Below are 20130 nucleotides of genomic sequence, written 5' to 3' on the forward strand. Positions count from 1 at the left end.
CCATGTGTTTTTCTTTACTTGCATGATTAAACTTTCCATAGAATTGATCATCTGTTAACAATCTGCAGACAATTTAATTCAAATGAAGCGGAGAATATAGCAGTTTTAAAGATTAAATATGACGCAGATAGAATGAGTTATAAAAATTACACCCACACCCACAAAAGGCCAACACTGTTTATTACTAAGTCAGAGGTTTATTATGTCTTTTAAAATATTTAACCTGGTCTTTTTTTAAACTTATGTCCTCCTGGTAATTGTGATTGTGTCTGCAGTACAATGAATTAGAGCAGCATTAAATAATACACCAAAACTCCGTAGAGTGGCATTTATTGTAGTACAGTGATACCTTGGTTTACGAACTTAATTGGTTCCCCGACAGTGTGTAAGGTGAAAAGTGTGTATCCCAAAAATTAATTTCCCATATGAAACCATTAAATTGAGAGTAATCCGTTCCCAGGTCCCCATAAAACATAATTTTCCACTTTTTAATTTTCTAAGCATTAAAACTACAGAAAATATACATTATTTTGTGTGTAATAAATGTGCTATGGCATTTTCTTGTTAGAACGGGCTCGTTCGCGAACGACACATCACTCATTGTGGCGCTTTGTGTGTATCCTGAAAAATAGTTTGTATGCCAAGGTAAAATTTTCATAAATTTAACGTTCATAAACCGAAAAGTTCGGAAGCCAAGGGGTTGGTAAACCGAGGTATCACTGTATTTACCTTTTTTTTCACAACCGGGGACTTCTGATTAAATCAAGTATCAAATGATTGTGATTCCTGAAAAGGAAAAAAGTATTTTCCAGTGTATTAGGCGCACCCAAAAGCCTTGATTTTCTTCAAAAGATGAACTTGCGCCTTATATGTGAAGTCATATTGAGCCACAACAGGTCTTGCAAGCCACCGACTCCATTTCCCCCTTGTAGAAGACGTGTTGCATAACCCCAGCCTCTACTGTAGCCTCTTATAATGTGGTGTGCCTTATATTTGGAAAACATATATTTATTATATATTATATTTGCAAAACTTTTTTTCATTCATTGAAGGTGCGCCTTATCATCTCCTGCACCTTATATATGGGAAACGTTTGAATACACACCATTCATTGGGGGTGCACCTTATAGTCCGTTGCGCCTCATATGGGAAGTTTGAATACACCATTCATTGGGGGTGCGCCTTATACATGGAAAAAGTTTGAAAATACACCATTGGGGGTGCGACTTATCGTTCGTTGCACCTTAAATGGGAAAAGTTTGAAGACAACATTCATTGGGGGTGCGCCTTATATATGGAAAATGTTTTAAAATACGCCATTCGGGGGGTGCGTCTTATAATCCGTTGCACCTTATATGAGAAAAGTTTGAATACACCATTAAGTGTGGGTGCACCCTGCACTCTGGTGCGCCTTATACATGGATTTAAAAAAAAAATATGACATTCATTAGGGGTGCGCCTTATATTCCGGCGCACCTTATACCTGGAAAAAGTTTGAAAATACACTTTGGGGGTGCACCTTATAGTCCATTGCGCCTTATATGAGAAAAGTTTGAATACATCATTCATTGGGGGTGCCACGGCCTTGTACTCTCGTGCGCCTTATACATGGAAAAAGTTTGAAAATACACCATTCATTGGGGGTGCGCCTTATATTCCGGCGCACCTTATATATGGAAAAAGTTTAAAAATACACCTTATACACCAGAAAATACAGTACATGTTTAGATGCTTCTTTTGTTCAGGGTACATCATCCTAAGAAACCAAGCACCAATGGTAATTTGATGAGGGACTAAAACGTCCAAAACAAGACACATCAACTCAAAAGATCTTCATTGTTCTTTAACAAAAAATTATTATTATTATTATTATTATTATTATTATTATTATTATTATTATTGTTGTTGTTGTTGTTGTTGTTATTTAACTCTTATCTAGTTTCCAGTACGCCATCTCTGACCCTCCACCTCCAAGAAGCACTGAAATCAGGAGCCGGGACACAGCACAGCTTCAGCCCCGACTCCTGAACCTCCTCGTCGTGAGCCACTGTGCAGCCCAGGTGTGTCTCCAAGGTGAAAACGTTTTCAGAAATCTAAAACGGGAAGAAAAGAAAGGTTATTTAGAATGGCCATAGAAAGAAACAAAAAAATCTTATGGGTACTTGGGATGTATCTGCTGTCTGAATGAATAATAAATTATGGGTAAAATAAAGCCACATATTTAACTCATTCACTGCCAGACAATGTGCAAAAATGTGTCCAGTCCAGTGCCAGGGTTTTTGTTATTTTCACTCAAATTCCACAGAATATTGAGTTTTAGGACTACATAAACATTCAATGCAGTGTAAGAAACCTCGGAGTATCTTCTTTCATCCGAAAAAAAAGTTAATTCCCAAGTTATATGGGTCTTGAGTTATCTGAGCTTGAAATGGGGGTGGCATACATACATATTGGTTTATATGGCTGGCTATATATTAGCAATCTGGCTGACTGGCTATCTGTTAGCTATCTGTTCGGCTGGCTCGCTATCTATTAGCTAGCTGGCTGGTTAGCTGGCTATTAGCTATCTATTAGCTGGCTAACTATCGATTTAAAAATGCATTTTGTGTGTAGCTCGCTCTCTTGTTTCTATTTTTAATTGTATTTTATTTATTGCATAGTATTTGTGATTATATTTTATTTATAGTACCTATGCTTGTCTGTGACTGTAAAGTGTCCTTGAGAGCTTTGAAAGGCGCTTGTAATGTAATATATTATTATTATTATTAGCTCGCTAACTAGTTAGCTGGCTATCTTTTAGCTATCTATTAGCTAGCTAGCTAGCTGGCTGGCTATCTATTAGCTATCTGGTAGCTAGCTGCTCACCCACAGAAAAACTGATCCTGTGACTGTAAAGTGACCTTGAGAGTTTTGAAAGGCGCTTACAAATGAAATGTATTATTATTATTATGAATTATTGTTATTATTATTATTAATGTTATTATATAGTGCTTTAACAAAAGCTGAAGCTGGAACAAAGCGCTAACATGGACAAAAAGGCACATTTTGCCCCCTCGTGGCAGGGGAAAAAACATTGCCAGAGGTCTGACCAGCGGTTTACTGTCACCCATGCGCAAGAATAACCAAAACTTGAACAAATTTGGGTAATGGCGTTCCACGTGATATTTTCAATTCCCGAATGAATTCAGGAATGGCAGTGAATGAGTTAAATAGATGGACGAGGACAAGATGTCGGCTCTCACTTGATCGCTGATGCCGGTGGCGATGTGGCCCACCTTCACCCGCCGAGTCTCTCGGATTTGGATGGTCGTCCCTTTAAAGTCTCTGATGCAAACATCCACCCCTGGATGGACCCGGCACAAAAAAAGGTGAGGGTTTGATTCTGTACATATGTGAGTGAAAAATGGCGAGCATGCTAGCGTTAATTGCACCTTGGAAACAGCAAGGTTGAGGCGGCGAGTGGCTCAATAAGTCCAAACTGACACTGTGATGCCCGTCTAGTTGGCTGCTATCGGAGCAAACTCCCGAACTGTAGTCGTCGGCGGGGCTCAGCGACCAGCGGCCCGAGTCCTGAACAAACCAAGTGTAACATTATCGCCCGCTATGCTACTGTCCCGTTATGAGTTTTGAATTACCGTAATTTCCAGACTACAGAGCGCACCTGATTATAAGCCTCACCCAGTATATTTTTAAAGGACAAACCATTTTGTACATACATAAACCGCACCCGACTAGAAACCGCATGCTTAGAAAGAAAGATGGATGATGGAGAATAAGAAGTTATCATATTTAAAAGTTTCATGCTTAGTCAACATATGTGACTCGAATACACCATTGAAGCACATACAACCTGGGGTCAATCTGAGGTCAACAGACACAGCTTGTTAAACCGTCATCTTCATCTAGGAGATCTGGCCTTGGACAGAATTTAGGACTTGGGAAACTCCTTTATCACCGAAGCAATTTACGACTTGAAACTCCTTCGATCGGACACTGTGGACTGAGACTCGAACCCAGAAAGATTGGCTTTACTGCCGGCAGGAGACGTAGCCATTCATGGCAGATGTCTGAATTCTGCAGCCCTCTGCCAAGCTATTTATTGAGAGTATATGCAAATTAAAGTGATACATTAGTAAAACATAGTTTTCTTGATTAGAATACCACGCCCCTGGAACGTTCTGAGCGCGAACAGCTGTAAGCAATAAAACATTGTCTTTTCCATGAACTGATAAATTTGTAACCTGGCTAATGAGCTCTTCCTGTGAAGGGGTTTCGAGTCGTAAATTGCTTCGGTGATAAAGGAGTTTCCCAAGTCCTAAATTCTGTCCAAGGCCAGATCTCCTAAATGAAGATGACAGTTTAACTTGCTGTGTCTGTTGACCTCAGATTGACCCCAGGTTGTCTGTGCTTCAATTGTGTATTCGAGTCACACATGTTGACTAAGCATATACGTAACTGCATGAAACTTTTAAATATGATAACTTCTTATTCTCCATCACGTAGTTACATTAACTTTCATCTTCCTCGGCACACTTCCGTGTTTCACTCTTACCTTTGGTGCTGGAGCGCCCCATGGCGGCCGTTAGAAAAAAATGCATAAATTGGCCGCAAAGCTTGTGAAAAAATTTGTGGCTTTATCGTCCGGAAATTACGGTACCTTTTTGTCCCACGGATCTCGGTTGGAGTAGGCGTCGCTGCTGAGACAGGACAGGAGCTGCTCTTGCATCTCTGCAGAGTGAAGCTGAGAAAGGCTACTGAGATAAAAGTCTAAAAAATAAAAATAAAAAAACATGAAAGCGCTGTAAAATGTGCCGCATAGACGAGAGACAAGACCGGAAGCTCACCTCTTTCTAGTTTCCGCAACTCAAGTTCCGGAACAGTCTTCACGATCCTGTTTTGCGACTGGTTTAAATCGAAATGAAGTCCTTGCTCACGCACGTCAACTTCGTCGTCTTCATGGTTGTCGTTTAGCTGCACTATCAAACTCCTGTCCGTATATTTTTGCTCATTGTTTTCATTATCGACTAATGGGGAGTCTGGAGGTTTATTAGCGAAGTAAAGAGGTTCTGTGTAGGATGTCCTCCATGGGCTTTGGAGTCCGCCAACTGCGGATAACGGATCAGTAAGTTAACAATAAAGCTAATGTGAACGTCAAGATACAGTGATACCTTGGTTTAATAACGCAATCGGTTCCCAGGCAGAGTGTGTAAGGCGAAAAGTGTATATCCCAAAAATTAATTTCCCATAGGAAACCATTACAATGAGAATAATCCGTTCCCAGGTCCCCATAAAACATAATTTTCTAAGCCTTAAAAAGACAAAATATACCTTGTTTTATGTATAATAAATGTGCTATGGTATTATAATTAAAGAAATAAACTGTACTGTATACTAAGGTGGTTTTATTTACCTTTGTGATGGTCGTTGATGGAATGGCGTGGCCGGTTTCATCAGCATTAAACACTTGATGAGGAACGTAGCCTTCTTTCACCATCTTGAGGAATGATCCCTTGTAGGTGCTTTCGCTGCGATAATTTTACCTAGTTCCTCATCAATTGTATTCTGTTTAGCTGGGTTGATAGCTTTTTGCATCAAGCATAGAGATGGCTTGTGCGGGTTATTTGTGGAGCCTTATTGATGGGAATTTTAACCTTGCAGTCTACACTCTGCCTTTGAACTATCAAAGGTGAAACTAGTCCAAATTTCATTGTTTTGTCTCCATTTTCTCACTCTCTGTAGTCTGCCTGTCTCTTTAATGTTTAAACCACCTCCCCTCACTGCTGCATTCTTGACCAGTCACGTGGCTTTAACCGAAGACTGGGGGTGGGGCATAGAGGACAAAAACAGTCGTCTGCCATTTTCTTGTTAGGAGAACGGCTCGTTCGCCAATGACACATCACTCATTGTGGCAGCTCCATGCGTATCCCAAAAAAAATAGTTCGTATGCCAAGGTAAAATTTTCATAAATTTAACATTCGTAAACCAAAAAGTTCGTAAGCCAAGGGGTTCGTAAACCGAGATATCACTGTACAGATAAGCTAAAGTGAATGCTAATCTAAAAGCACCTTGTTTGAGCGCTTTGGCCGCACGTTCCTTCATATCACCGGCCGATGCTCTCTTGTTGGGATCTTTTTGCAGTCCCGCCTTGATCAATTCCGCCGTGAGAGGGCCGCAGTCCGGCGGGATCTCTCGGAGCGGCGGCGGGTCGTTGGCGATCTGTTGAAAACAGGTGCGTCAGTGAGGAATGATCCCTTGTAGGTGCTTTCTCTGTGATAATTGTATCTAGTTCCTCATCAATTGTGTTCTGTTTAGCTAGGTTGATAGCTTTTTGCATCAAGTGTACAGATGGCTTGTGCGGGTTATTTGTGGAGCCTGATTGATGGGATATTTTAACCTTGCAGTCTATACTCTGCATTTGAACTATCAAAGTTGAAACTCTCACTGTCGTCTGCCTGCCTCTTTAATGTTTAAACCACTGCTGCGTTCTTGACCAATCACGTGGCTTTGACCGAAGACTGGAGGCGGGGAATAGAGGACGAAAACAGTCGGCTGCCATTTTATTGTTAGAACGGGCTCGTTCGCGAATGACACATCACTCATTGAGGCAGCTCCGTGTACGAAAAAAGTTCGTATGCCAAGGTAAGATTTTCATAAATGTAACATTCTTAAGCCGAAAAGTTTGTAAAACAAGGGGTTCGTAAATCGAGGTATCTCTGTATTCACATTTTTGAAGCCTCATTTGATAAAAATCAAGATGATGAGATTTTTTTTTCGCCACCTGTGTCGTATGGTACCTTCAGGAATAGCCGACAGGTGTAATATCTTGTCCAAGGAGGACACCCGTTGAGCATGTGCAGTAACATGCAGCAGCTGCTCCACACATCTGCTTTGGCTCCGCGGGATTCGCCCATCACCATTTCGGGGGCCATATGCGTCTCAGTACCCTTCAGGTCTTTTTTTTTTTTTTAACGAAACAAAATGGCCAACAGTGAGGAATAATGATGTCATATTTTTGGCAGTCCGCCAGCAGATGGTCCTACCTCGAGACCCACTGAAACTATGCCCGCCAGTGTCTAATCTCTCGGCGTGGCCAAAGTCGCACAGGAAAGAGTTTCTGCCGTCCTCGGACAGCAAGACGTTGTCGGCTGAGGGACAAAAGGAGAGAGAGAGAGGGGAAAAAAAGAAAATGGAACTTGGGTGACTTCCATGACTTCTGCATACTTGAAGGGCTGTTTAATTGGAAACAGAGCAGCTGTTCATGGCCAGAAACAAAAGGGGAAGGGTTGTAACAAAAGGGAAAGAATACAAAACTACACGTAAGAGCAGTTTTGGTGGCATTTCCTTTCACTTCATCTACTTTACTCTAACCCTTTTTCTGCCCCCCCCCCTCCCTCTGTCAATTACTTCCTGTTCTTCAAATCATCCCTCCCCCCTTGTCTTGCATTCTCTCTCTTTTTTTGTCACCACGCATGCGCTTTGGCTTCCTACTATCGGCTGAGTCACGGCGGGAAATTCCCGATATCCGCCGCTGCTTTCCTCAGGCACGGTCACAGGTGCTGTAAATCCATGTGAGACCAAACGTCTGGCTGACAGCTAATTAAAGCCAGGGCAGGTCTTGTTGCAGTTCTCAAACTATGGGATGGGTCATGTAGCGACTTTTTTAATGTTCCAGATACAGGAAGTATCAAAGGAACGCAAAACCTAGATAGATACATAGGTTGCTAGCGAGCTAGAGACAGATAGATAGCTAGCTAGATGGATGGATAGGTTGCTTGCTAGCCGGCTCGACAGAGACAGATATCTGACGAAGGCGGAAGTAGACGCCGAAACATGTCAGGTATTTGAAACACCTACAATACACTGTCTGTAAGTAAAGAATCTGTTTTAAATTAGATAGACAGATAGGTTGCTAGCTAGCCGGATAGGCAGATAGGTTGCTAGCTCGCTAGCCGGATAGGCAGATAGGTTGCTAGCTAGCTAGCCAAACTGATAGATAGGTTGCTAGCTAGCTAGCCAAACTGATAGATAGATACGTTGCTAGCTAGCTAGCCAAACTGATAGATAGATAGACAGAAAGATAGATATGTTGCTAGCTATCTAGCCATATAGATAGATAGACAGGTTGCTAGCTAGGTAGCTGGATAGATAGACAAGTTGCTAGCTAGCCAGAGAGACAGATAGGGTGCTAATTCGCAGGATAGGTAGGAAAAACGTATGCTGTGACTGTAAAGCGCCCTTGAGAGTTTTGAAAGGCGCTTCGAAATGAAATGTATTATTATTATTATTATGTTGCTAGCTAGCTGGACAGGTAGACAGGTCAGTTTGCTAGATAGAACCTCCTGGTTCACGGAGGCCATTTTGATATTTTCATTCCTGTCTCGGCGCCATTATCCAGATTTTAACAAAAAATAAACAAACAATAGCGTCATCTTTGAACTTAAGTGAAAATTATTTTCGGTCCCTGTCGCGTCCATCCACAAAACTCTATGTGGAATTAAATGCCTAGAAATAAAATGGCCAAAAATACCTTTCACATCAAGATGCACCACTTTCTTCTTGGACAGATACTCCAGCGCTGTCGCGACTTGCAACAGGTAGTAGAGGCTCAGGTCCTCCGGCAGCCTCCCTCGCTGTATAATCATCTGGCCGAGCGAGCCTGGACGGAAAGAATGCTATCTTATCTACCGCTGTATATCACAGCAGTATCGCAGGCAACGATAAAGAAACACTTGCCAGATTTGTGGTCCATGAGAAAGAAAACATAAGGCCCATCTCGGACAATTCCAAAGAGCTCCAGGATACGAGAAGAACGGAGGGCACTCCACGTGCTCGCCTCCTCGCTGTTAAACCTCTTCAGGGGGATCTAGAAAAAGGTAGATGTTCAAGGGAAAAAAAAAATCCAAGCTGGGTTATGAATTGCGGATTCGCTCACGGTGTTACCTTTTTGACAGCAAACTTAAACCCTGTGTTGACATCTCGAGCGCTGTGGACTTCGCCGTAGGAGCCTTCCTTGATGAACTTCGACAGGATAAACTCTCTTCCTTCCTTATACTCTGAATCAACAGGCTGGATGTTCTGATGAGGGTAAGTGGAAAATGATTTTCATTTATTTATTTGAGTATTTGATGGTTGACCCGCAAAATGCCCGCATGCATTTTATTAAGATACGGTGATACCTTGGCTTACGAACTTAATTAGTTCCCAGAAAGTGTGTGTAAGGCGAAAAGTGTGTATTCCAAACATTAATTTCCCATAGGAGACCATTAAAATGAGAATAATCCGCTCCCAGGTCACCATAAAACATAATTTTCAACTAAATAAGCCTTAAAACTGCACACAATATACCATATTTTATGTATAATAAATGTGCTATGGTATTGTAATTAAAGAAAATAAACTGTACTGTATAATAAAGTCGTTTTATTTACAATAATAATAATCCTGTTATTATATATGTAGCATTTGCCTTTTAATAATAATAATAATAATAATAATAATAATAATAATAATAATAATAATACATGTATAAGTCACAGGATATTTTTTAGCATAAAGTGTATCAAGGATCTCTGGGTTGTACATCTTAGAAGTTGTGATATTGCAACAGCAACAGATTCAGGCAGACCCATTAGAAACTTCATTAATAGCTGGTTCCCTTGCTTGTATGTTCTCTTCAAATTATACAGATGGCTTGTGCGAGTTATTTGTGGAGCCTGATTGATGGGATATTTTAACCTTGCAGTCTACACTCTGCCTTTGAACTATCAATAAAGTTGAAACGAGTCCTAATTTCACTGAGTTTTCTATCCATTTTCTCACCTTTTCACTTTAGTTGTTTTTTTTTTTCACTTTTGTTTTTTTGTTTCAAGCTCTGTCGTCTCCCTTTCGTGTGTGTGTGTTTCTGTAACCCCACTCCCCGCTTAGTGCTGCGTGTGTCCTGCTGCGTGTGTCTCCTCCCTCCTCTACCACGGATCTTGACCAATCACGTGCGGCTTTAACCGAAGACTGGGGCCGGGGAATAGAGTAAAAAAAAAAAGCCGGCTGCCATTTTCAGCTCCTTGTTAGGAGCGCCAAGAACCGGTTCGTTCGCGAACAACACATCACTCATTGTGGCGATCTGTGTGTTTCCCAAAAAATAGTTTGTATGCCAAGATTATATTCTCGTGAATTTAACATTCGTAAAGCGTAACTCACTTTGTTGTAAAAAATGATCCCTTCATTGTCGACGGAGTCCCGCTTATCTTCTTCCTCCTCCCCGAAATTCCGCTCCACCTCTTTAAAAAAGGGCCCCGCGTAGCATGCGTCGCCCTGGCTGACGCTGCCTCGTAGCCCAGCGAGGGCCAGCGAGCAGTCGCCTGCGCTGCTCAGCGAATCGCTGTCCGGTCCGTAGGAGCAAGTGCTTGGAAATGGCTCGGCCCATGCCGGCGGGGAACAGCCGGACCCTGTGTTGTAGAGCTTAGTGCGATAGAGAAGAGGCACTACATCCTCCCCATGTGTGCTCTCCACGCTGCGGCAGCAGGAGGATCTGAGGCGGCTCCTTCCTGCATGCAGTGAGTCCTCCTACAAGTGCGAAAAGATTTGATGATGTCTTCAGATATTGATAGTACACAATTGTTGCCACCGCATTATTTCATCTAGCGTCATTTTCATTTGCTGCAGTTTTTCCTACTGGTATGAATCTTTTCCAGCTTGTGGAAAATAGGCTAGCTAAAGTTAGCAAAACAAGGCTAAAAGTGATTCATGCCCCTTTATCCAGTCCAGTATGAAAATTTGATAGTTTTCACGATCGATCCATCTATCCACCCACCCAGCAGCCTATGCATCGAGCTATAAAGCTAGCTAGCAGCCTATCTCTCTCTCTTTCTATCTAGCTAGGTAGCTAGCTACCTAGCAACCTATGTATGTACTATCTAGCTAACAACCTAGCAACCTATAACGTAACCTAGCAACCTATGTATGTACTATCAAGCTAGCAACCTATGTATGTATCCAGCTAGGTTGCTAGCTAGCAACCTATCTATGTATTTATCTAGGTTGCTAGCGAGCAACCTTTGTATGTATCTATTAAGGTTGCTAGCTAGCAACCTTTGTATGTATCTATCTAGGTTGCCAGCTAGCAACCTATGCATGTATCGATCTAGGTTGTTAGCTCGCAACCTATGGATGTATCTATCTAGGTTGCTAGCTAGCAACCTCTGGATGTATCTATCTAGGTTGCAAGCTAGCATCCTTTATATGTATCTATCTACGTTGCTAGCTAGTAACCTATGGATGTATCGAACTAGGTTGCTAGCTAGCAACCTATGGATGTATCTTTCTAGGTTGCTAGCTAGCAGCCCATGTGTGTATCTATCTAGCTAGCTAGCTAGCAGCCTATCTATCGATCTATCCATCCATCCACCCACCCACCCAATCCATCAATCCATGCTGTTTCTGCCTGATTTTTTTCAGTGTAAAACAAAAAAGTAATACAATAAATGCACAGATGGGCTATTTTGGCAACCAGGACAGAGTGGGATACTACATCTACCAAATAAGCCACCATGAATATTGACGCCTGCTAACCCTGGATTGATTAATTAATTTAAGTGGTTAAAAGGTTCAACCAAGGACCACCGATCTCTGAACCATTATTCTTACTTGGATGTGTTCCAGGGAACTCCCACTCTCCTGTTCAGGCACTCCAGAGGGCACCGCCGTATTTGTGTGGCATCTGCTATGTTGCTTCTCTTCTTTCTTATTCTTCTCCGAGGGGACTTTTTTCCGACCTTTGCGCTTCACTCTTTTTCGGGGCTTCTTTTTGGGTCCGAGTGGCGTTGGCGCTTGGACGGAGGCTGTGGTTGGGCAAGCCACATTGTTGTGCTCTGGTTGCAGACTGAAGCAAAAGTATGGATTTAAGAAATATCAACTCCATTTTGATATGATTTAAAAAAAACAACATGTTTTTGAAGCGCGAATGATACCTTATGATAAAACAACCAGATGAAGGTACGTAGGAACGCTTAATACAGGATGGACTAAATTCCTGTGAGTCCTGAGTTTCACCTAAAAGGAGAGTGACACGTTAGACAATGAGAGTTTTGATCGTTTTGATATAATGGAATCGTCATAGTTACATTCAGCCTGCGCAACGAAAGGCGAACTCTTCAGCGATGTCTCTCCGACTTGCTCGGCAGTGCCTTGAGTCAGCACTTTATTCAACAGGGGACTCAAACGGACGATGTAGTCCACTTTGTCGCTCTTCAACTGCTCTTCGTCTACCTCCTCTTCCCCTTCCTGCTGTTGTTGCTGATGATTGTGATTCTCCTGGGTTCCTTTTGGGTACGAGGCCTTAAGGTCAGCCAGCGGCGACCCCGAGAACGGGGCGGTGGAGTTTAAGATCCTTTGCCTCACTGCCATGTCTGCTGAAGTGAGATTTTGAAAAATGTAATCAAATTAAATAGTGCCGTTTTCAAATGGTATTATAAATATAATTATCCCCATTGTGGGACTATTTAAGGCTTTCTGATTCTGAAATGAATGGTTTTTGGCAAGTGAAATTCAGCAAACCTCATAAATCGGATTTCAAAAACAATGCAATACACCTGTGTAAGCTCTCAGTTGTACAGGAGTGGTCCATCGATGGTCCCTTAGAGCAGGGACCTATCAAAGCAGAGGTCTGGCACCTCCACCTCTGGACATTAGGGATATATAAATAGGGCCAAAGCTACCAGCAAATTTTAGTTAGCTGACAAAGCTTCTCGGATGAGGAGCGAAACATCCGACACCTTCAAAGATGTACAGATGACGGCTGAAGAAACTGGTTCATGGAAAAAACAATGCAATCAAAGTCCGGTATATTGCTTTTTCATTTCCACTGTTCGTGTTCCAGGAAAACAATTATCTAAAAACATCTGGATAGCGTGGATAGTCCACACTGCAATGCTAATTTAAATTAACATAATTATTTAGCCCTACTTCAAACCAACCAAATCTAAATACATTAACATCACGGGCTGCGTTTTTAAAAAAAAACATCTGAGTCACCAAAATGGCTTTGCTTGTGATTTCTTGATCACAAAGACCACATTTGAAATCCATTCTCTCTTTCAACTCTTGGCCAATGGAATTAAAAAAAAAAAAACACTTGATCTTGTTTACGCATAGCTTTCTGTTCATTTCATCGCAACGACCACAGAGTAATGTTATTATTCTCTAACAACAGGCACTTTGTTGCAAGGCCTCGAGTTGGCTTTCGTTCTCGATGTACTCCTTTAAGAAATGAAACATCCAACTGAAAATATGTTTGATTTTGACACATCTGCATTATATACAAATATGCTAATATGCATGACATTCAGCACAATGTCATGCATATTAGCATATCTGACAATAAAGCTGACTTTGACTTGTCAGCTGGAGGCGTATTTCCTCTTTTGACCAAACTGATCCATAGTCACTTTGTATTGAAAACAAGTACCATATTTTCTGGTATATAAGGTGCAACGGAGTATAAGGTGCACCCCAAGTGAATGGTGCATTTTCAAACTTTTTCCATATATAAGGCGCACCGGACTATAAGGCGCACTTTCAATGAATGAAAACAGGTTTCCAAATGTAATATATAAATGTATAAAAGTTTTCCAAATGTAAGGCACACTACATTATAAGGCACTATAGTAGAGGCTGCGGTCTACAGGGGGCAGGAAATGGAGTCGGATAGTTGTTGCCAGACCTGTTGTGGCGCAATATTAATTCACATATAAGGTGCACCTGTGTATATGGCGCAGGGTAATCTTTTGAGGAAAATGAAGGCTTTTGGGTATGCCTTATACACCGGAAAATACAATTATTGCGAGACCTGTTGTGGCCCAATATTACTTCACATATAAGGTGCACCTGCGTATAAGGCGCACAGTGATCTTTTGAGGAAAATGAAGGCTTTTGGGTGCGCTTTATAAACCTGAAAATATGGTAATTTAAAACCTGATGCTTGTTATTTTGTCTCATGGGTTACCGACTTTGGAAAATTCAGCTGACTAACAATTGAAAATAAATAAACGTATCAGTCAGAAATGCGGGTTGCAAAATGATCCACAGACACGTTTTAATGCAAAACATGAAGTGCAAATTTCCCCATTGTGGGACGAATGAAGGTTTTCTGTTTCTGATTCTAATTATCACAGAAAGCCACGATTGCCATATTTTCCGGTGTATAAGGCGCACCCAGAAGCCTTATTTTCCTCAAAAGATGACCCCGCGCCTTATATTCTGGTGCGCTTTATATGTGAAGTAATATTGAGGTCTCACAAATGCTGTCAGCAGCCACTGACTCCATTTCCCCCTGTAGAAGAAGTCATGCATAACCCCAACCTCTACTGTAGTGCCTTATATTTGGAAATCTTTTTTACATTTATATATTATTTTGGAAAACTTTTTTTAATTTATTGAAGGTGTGCCTTATAGTCTTATGTATGGAACGTTTCAAAATACACCATTCATTGGGGGGTGCGCCTTATACTCCGGTGCGCCTCATGCACCGGAAAATACTGTGGATTTCACCAAACCACAAAAACTGCCCCTTTTAGCCACTAAATGTGTAATCATTCGCTTGCCCTGAAAACTAAACCCAACAACTCTGATGACATTTACGTGTGCTGACTTGACTCAGTTACACTGACAATTACAGGACACAAAGCATCAAAAACACCCAAAAAAAGTCCAACGTCCAACTGTAGAAGAGCAGAGAAAAAAAAACACAACAATGACCTTTTTTTGGGGGGGGAGGGTGTTACAGATGACACGGGAAACTCGGTGAGGTTTGCCGAGCGGAGTCGGATTGACGAATAACTCAAGCGAGCACTGGCTGGTTTGAGTTAGGAGAGTTGTATGACACTTTTATACACTAACAATGAACAAGTATGTCTCGCCTCGGAGGGTCGCGTTACAAGCACTGGAAGCATCGAAGTCTAGAGCACAACGGGGAACGGACGTCAGCATGCGGAAACATTTTACATTTCAAGCAGGCGCTGGAGTTGAGGTCATTACCTTCTGGCTTTTGCAGAACAAAAGCGATCCAAATGTCGCGCTTCCTTTCGAAGGCACACCCGAACCGGTGGGAAGAAAGAAGATAGCAAAAATGACAATATTTGAGGGAAAGTGGCCCTAAGCCGACGTATCCCTCATATGTGCGTGTAAATAGCAGTAAAGGTGTAAGCGGCTCCTGTCGTATATTTTATTTTTTTGCTCTTGACACTCACTGTACTGCTATTGCTCCTTTGGTAGGAGGAGTCTGGTGACTGAGGGGGAAACGAATCGCCACAACCTACTTGCACTCTCAGAGGCTGTTCCGTTCCAATATATAAATAAACAAATAAAAATGTGTCGTCACGAGAGTTACAATAGCTAAATTGATCATGATTGATCATGGATTGTCATTTTTTTTAAAGTCCACATGGTTCAACAATATATCTGGAAGGGTAGATGATGCATGGAAAATAGTAATACATACATCAAACTCATAAAAGAGGCGATCCTTATAAAACAACAAAATCCTTCATTAAACCGGTCTGGTGGTGTGAGGTTCAATTTGGATCGTTCATACAATAGCCTGCTCAGGCAAAACAGGTTAGGCAACTTTCGCAATGCTGATGAGGGTCGTTATGCTGATGAGGTGATACCGGGGGGAGTGGGTGTAATAGGCCAATCGTTAGTCAGGAATGTAGGAACAATCAGTGGGGCCACAGGGGGGGGTCCCGCGCCTCCCCCAACCTGAGAGTAGGGACCTATCATAGCTGTGTCCGGCGCCACCAGGTCTGGACATTAGGGATATATAAATGGGGCCAATACGACCAGTCAGACTTTAGTTCGCTGACGAAGCCTCTTGGATAGGAGGCGAAACGTCCGAAACCTTCACTTTTGTACAGATGACGGCTGAAGAAACCTTCTCATCGATGGACCACTCCTGTACGACTGAGAGCTTACACAGACATACATCAAACCTATAAACTCGTTTTTTTTAACTGGATCTTTAAAGGATAACCGACACAATTTTTTTGTTTCCTAACTGATATCAGAAAAACGTTTTATAGCATTTAAAATACCCAAAACACGCAGGCTGATATTTTTAGTCAAATGCAAAACACCAATAAAAATGAGTTAAAGTGTCCTAAAACGACTTCAAAATGACCTCGGAGATGTCGATTTTCAGAAGGTCCCGCCCCCTTGTTCATGACGTCACGCCAGGACGTCTTGCCTTGCTCTAGAATCAAAACAATGGCTTCACAATAGGAGAAGATGCTTTCTTGTTACTCATCCAGTTATGAATATGATTCAAATAGTTCTGAAGAGGAAAGCATAAATGTTTGTAATCGATTAAAGAAGTCCTCCCGGATCAATTCGAGCCATCAGGACTCCAATGTAGCATCCCAGAAAATGCACAAGATGGCGCCCAAGCTCCGTTGGAAATGGGCTGATTTGACTGCTGGGAATTTGGGTCAACTAGTAACAAATAGTAGTCTTGGTGCAACATACAACGATTCACCATCGCGTTATGTGTTTTCCTTCTAATTTCACCATCAACATGAAGTTTTCAGACCAAATAAAGTACCCAAAATGCATTGTGTGTTGCTTTCTCGGTCAGGGGCGTTCCAGACGTGACATCACGTCAGGAATTGTCACCAACTCTAAAACAAGACTTCCTGAATATTCAGCGCAAGTTTTAAAACGTAAAATATCGCTATATGCCGTGGAATCTTTGTAAAATACGCTCTGTAGAAGTCATTTGAAGTGATTTTACAAATTATGGACGAAACTTGTCCGGAGGCGTCTGTTCAAACACAAAACACTGTTTTGAATGGTTATTTAGTTCTTAAACTCAACATTCTGTGGGTCCTGCAATTTGAGTGACAATGACAAAAACCCTGGCACTGGGCAGTTTTGCATATCGTCTGACAGTGAATGAGTTAATATGGATTTTTTAAGGCCAAAACTGATGCTGACATTTGGTAAAATTAGCCTGCTGATTTCTTGGTTTCATATAATAATAATAATAATAATAATACATTTCATTTTATTCACTCGGTCAGACAATTTCAAGGGGAAATTTACTTTCATCTAAAAATGAAAAAAAAAGTCCTTTATGCGCCATTGTTTTCAATATCTTACGGGAAACCATTCCATGCATTTTAAAGGCGGCCACAGCAACAAATGCACCTGTACTGTCCTTCAAAAGACAACATTGTCCTACAAAATACAACATTTAACTTGAAATTACACACACAATAGTAAATCTACTGTGATCCTGCATTACGAGTGTACTCTTGATTTAAACTTTGCATGGTGACAGCGGCTATCTTGAGCTAACTACACACACACCCACGCAGATTAATGAAATTCCAAAGGCTTTAGTAAGAGTAGTGAAAAAGTGGGCTCGACGTACAGACACACAATCATTGGACGTCTCCTATGCATTGTTTGTTTGCAGGGGACATAAGTTCAAGGGTCAAATATGGAGACTCTCAATAATGTTATTTATGGGTCAGGATCACTTCAAGGTGCCTTTGGTGAGCTTTGCAGATTCAATCAGTCATCATTAATATATTGAATACAACTATGATTTCTTTTTACAGGAATATATTATGATACTGCTCTGCTAACTACTGTATGTAAAGCAGTGAGATGATAACCATCGTTTTGGCTTTAAAAACGTGTGAGTTGGTTTGTGTGTTTATCAAATCTGTTGTACTTTGCATTAACACAATAACGCAATACATATTGATTTGTATAGTTAACAGCTGAAGCTGTAACAAGCACATCACATTGACAACTAATTCATAGGCAATCTTGTGGTGTTATAGCAAAACATAATTTTTGTTGTAAGATTTAATGCTATGTTAGTTTTACACGAAAGAGAACTCATTTGTCTGCACTTTCTTGCCAGTTCAACAGTTTAACGTGTTAACCATGTTTTGAAGCTATATATAGAGGGAACATGGGAAATTCTTGGCGAGATTATTTAAATGCATGCGAAGGTAAAAACAATATGAAGTTTTGAGTAAGCAGAAACTGAAAAATGTAACATACTGTACACGATTCAATTTTTTTCTTTTTTGTTTTGTCGCCCACTTGTTTTATTTATTTATTTATTTTGCTAAGCGGACAAATACGTAGGCAATTTATTTCAAAATTTGTCAAATACCTCCTTTTGTTTTATTTATTCGTTCATTTATTCTGACATTTGTGCGACATAGCCTTTAAGCAAAAGAAGAAAACGTCCTCACCGGGCCGGAAATGGGAAGAAAATAAGTTAATCTTGCGCAAAATGTTAACATCGCGAGCACTGTGGATAAAAAGTGACAATATACAGAGGCCCACAAACGACTTAAAGTAAAATATGCATATTTTTTTATTACTTACCTACTGTCTTATTAGTAGGCGTTGGTCGTTTGTTGCGACAGAAAAGTAAGTTTGAGTGATTTCATGTTTTTTCCTGGTTGATTCGTTTTTTTCAAAGTAATTGCAAAACTCGTTTTATTTTGCCACAACTGCAATACAAGTTGCATAACAATTTGGAGTCTTTACGTTAATATAATTTCAAGCACGTTTGTCTTCATTAGATAGGGGTAGCGTAATTTTTTTCCTTTTACAAATGCTTCGATTCTTTTAATTTGAAGTGAAAAAATAGTGTACAAATATGCGGTATGAAGTGACGTTTAAGAAAAAACTTGATCGAGGCGGCAGATTTCCGCTTTCCATAAATCCAAGCCGGAAGTAATTTTTCCTTTATTTATTTATTGAAACCATGACTTTTTTTATTCGTATCCCACCAAATAATCGACATTTTTAATTTTGCCGCGTCTCACACCTCACACCTTTACCTAATGAGTACACAAATACCACACATATATTTACTGGTATTTGCCCATGCCGTTCTGTAAATGTTGGAGTATGCTCAACGCGTTGTGTCCTGATTCAGTCGCCTTTTATTTCATTCAAATTACCTTATTCAAATCGAAGACAATGTTCTCATGCTATATCTGCTCTTTACTGGATTGAAAACAAAACAAAAAATTGCCAAAAGAAAAAGTTACCACTAGATGGAGACACAATAGTCTTGTGTCAACTACTTTCCGATTGACCAATGACAAACCTGATTTGCATAATATATATTCGTTACTTTCAGGACACTTTTGGAAAATTCTACATGGAATTGGGTTGTATTTCTAACCTAGTTTTAGCAGTGACGTGTTTCTTAATAACGTCCCTCTCAAATTGCTTGGCTATTTGCGAGCGAAAGGCTAATTGGTAGCTAATAGTCAGCCGAATGCGCATCACGACTGTGCGTTCCGCCGGAGGGACACACACGGCCAAAGAGAAGCTGCTGTGTTTAGAAAATGGCCGACAGATTTTCTCGTTTCAACGAAGAGCGTGATTTCCAGGTAAAACGCCACTCGCGACTCCCTTGCTTTGTTTTTGTGCGCCCTCTGTGATGTCTCGGGATACACATAAACGCGTCCGAACACTCACGGCTGATTCGTTTCTGCATCCGTTTGGGTCGTTTTAGCATTCGTAGCTACCCAGGCTAACAGTAGTGCACTGCGGCTCTTGTCAAATTTCCCTGTCTTCCCTTTCGATGCTTCGGCGTTTTCGAAATGAACATCCAGTTCATTTTATTTTTCAGCCGTAACACTCATTAGCCTCTGCAGCAGTAACTATACTGACAAACCATGTAGCAACACATTCTCTAATTGACACCGAATTGCTCTTTAATGACCTTGAGAAGCATGGATGTTTATCGACATATGCTAACAAGGCATGGCTAAGTCAGCAAGCACGTCGCTAACAAGTGCGTTTATTGTGCATTCGCGTTCACATTTCTATGCAATGACAGTGACATTTTCTTTATCGGTAATCGGCGACCATTTATGGTCTGCGCTTAGTAGTTGACTTCGCCCGACTGACCATTGTTGACGGTAACATGATCCAAAGCACACAAACATTGTATTTCTTGATGCAGTCAATTCAGTCTAAGCGCAATGGCAGTCAGTAACATGCTGTAAATGTCAACGAAGCAAATTGTTACGCGTGCACGGCACATGGGCTGTACAAGTTGTACACGAACCTGCTCTTCGTCGTTATTACAACCTGCTT

At 41.1% G+C, this 20130-nt stretch overlaps 2 protein-coding genes across 9 annotated transcripts in view; one reads left to right on the forward strand and one right to left on the reverse strand.

The window, feature by feature from the left end:
• Positions 1 to 1429: 1429 nt before the first annotated feature.
• On the reverse strand, positions 1430 to 18476 carry map3k14a (mitogen-activated protein kinase kinase kinase 14a). 4 transcript variants are annotated; one of them, XM_089018556.1, is made up of 16 exons: positions 18397 to 18476; positions 12117 to 12404; positions 11964 to 12045; positions 11641 to 11875; positions 10195 to 10560; positions 8941 to 9075; positions 8734 to 8863; positions 8528 to 8656; positions 7041 to 7145; positions 6795 to 6952; positions 6066 to 6216; positions 4845 to 5105; positions 4658 to 4767; positions 3432 to 3570; positions 3243 to 3343; positions 1430 to 2093 (listed from the first exon to the last, which is right to left on the reverse strand). In XM_089018556.1, the coding sequence occupies exons 2-16, from the start codon at positions 12397 to 12399 to the stop codon at positions 1932 to 1934; spliced, it is 2547 nt and encodes an 848-aa protein (XP_088874682.1). In that variant the 5' UTR covers positions 12400 to 12404; positions 18397 to 18476; the 3' UTR covers positions 1430 to 1931. The 4 variants fall into 4 exon arrangements, with proteins under 4 accessions (XP_088874682.1, XP_088874684.1, XP_088874683.1 ...); XM_089018558.1 differs by having other exon boundaries at positions 12117 to 12401; positions 18397 to 18418; XM_089018557.1 differs by lacking the exon at positions 18397 to 18476 and adding an exon at positions 15028 to 15455 and having other exon boundaries at positions 12117 to 12401.
• Positions 18477 to 19170: 694 nt separating this feature from the next.
• gpatch8 (G patch domain containing 8) overlaps positions 19171 to 20130 on the forward strand; it is a 28514-nt gene continuing 27554 nt past the window's right edge. For 2 of the 5 annotated variants that reach the window (XM_089018799.1, XM_089018798.1), the window contains exon 1: positions 19172 to 19418. Coding sequence is in view for 1 of the 5 variants with exons in the window: in XM_089018794.1 (XP_088874920.1) it covers positions 19374 to 19418 (45 nt within the window). In the remaining 4 variants the exon portion in view is untranslated. Of the gene's footprint in view, positions 19419 to 20130 lie in introns of all 5 variants that reach the window. The other 3 variants (XM_089018796.1, XM_089018795.1, XM_089018794.1) reach the window with 2 other exon arrangements.

The sequence above is a fragment of the Hippocampus bargibanti genome, linkage group LG17, assembly GCF_051943395.1.
Source record: "Hippocampus bargibanti isolate YZ-2025 linkage group LG17, ASM5194339v1, whole genome shotgun sequence".
Classification (NCBI taxonomy): domain Eukaryota; kingdom Metazoa; phylum Chordata; class Actinopteri; order Syngnathiformes; family Syngnathidae; genus Hippocampus; species Hippocampus bargibanti.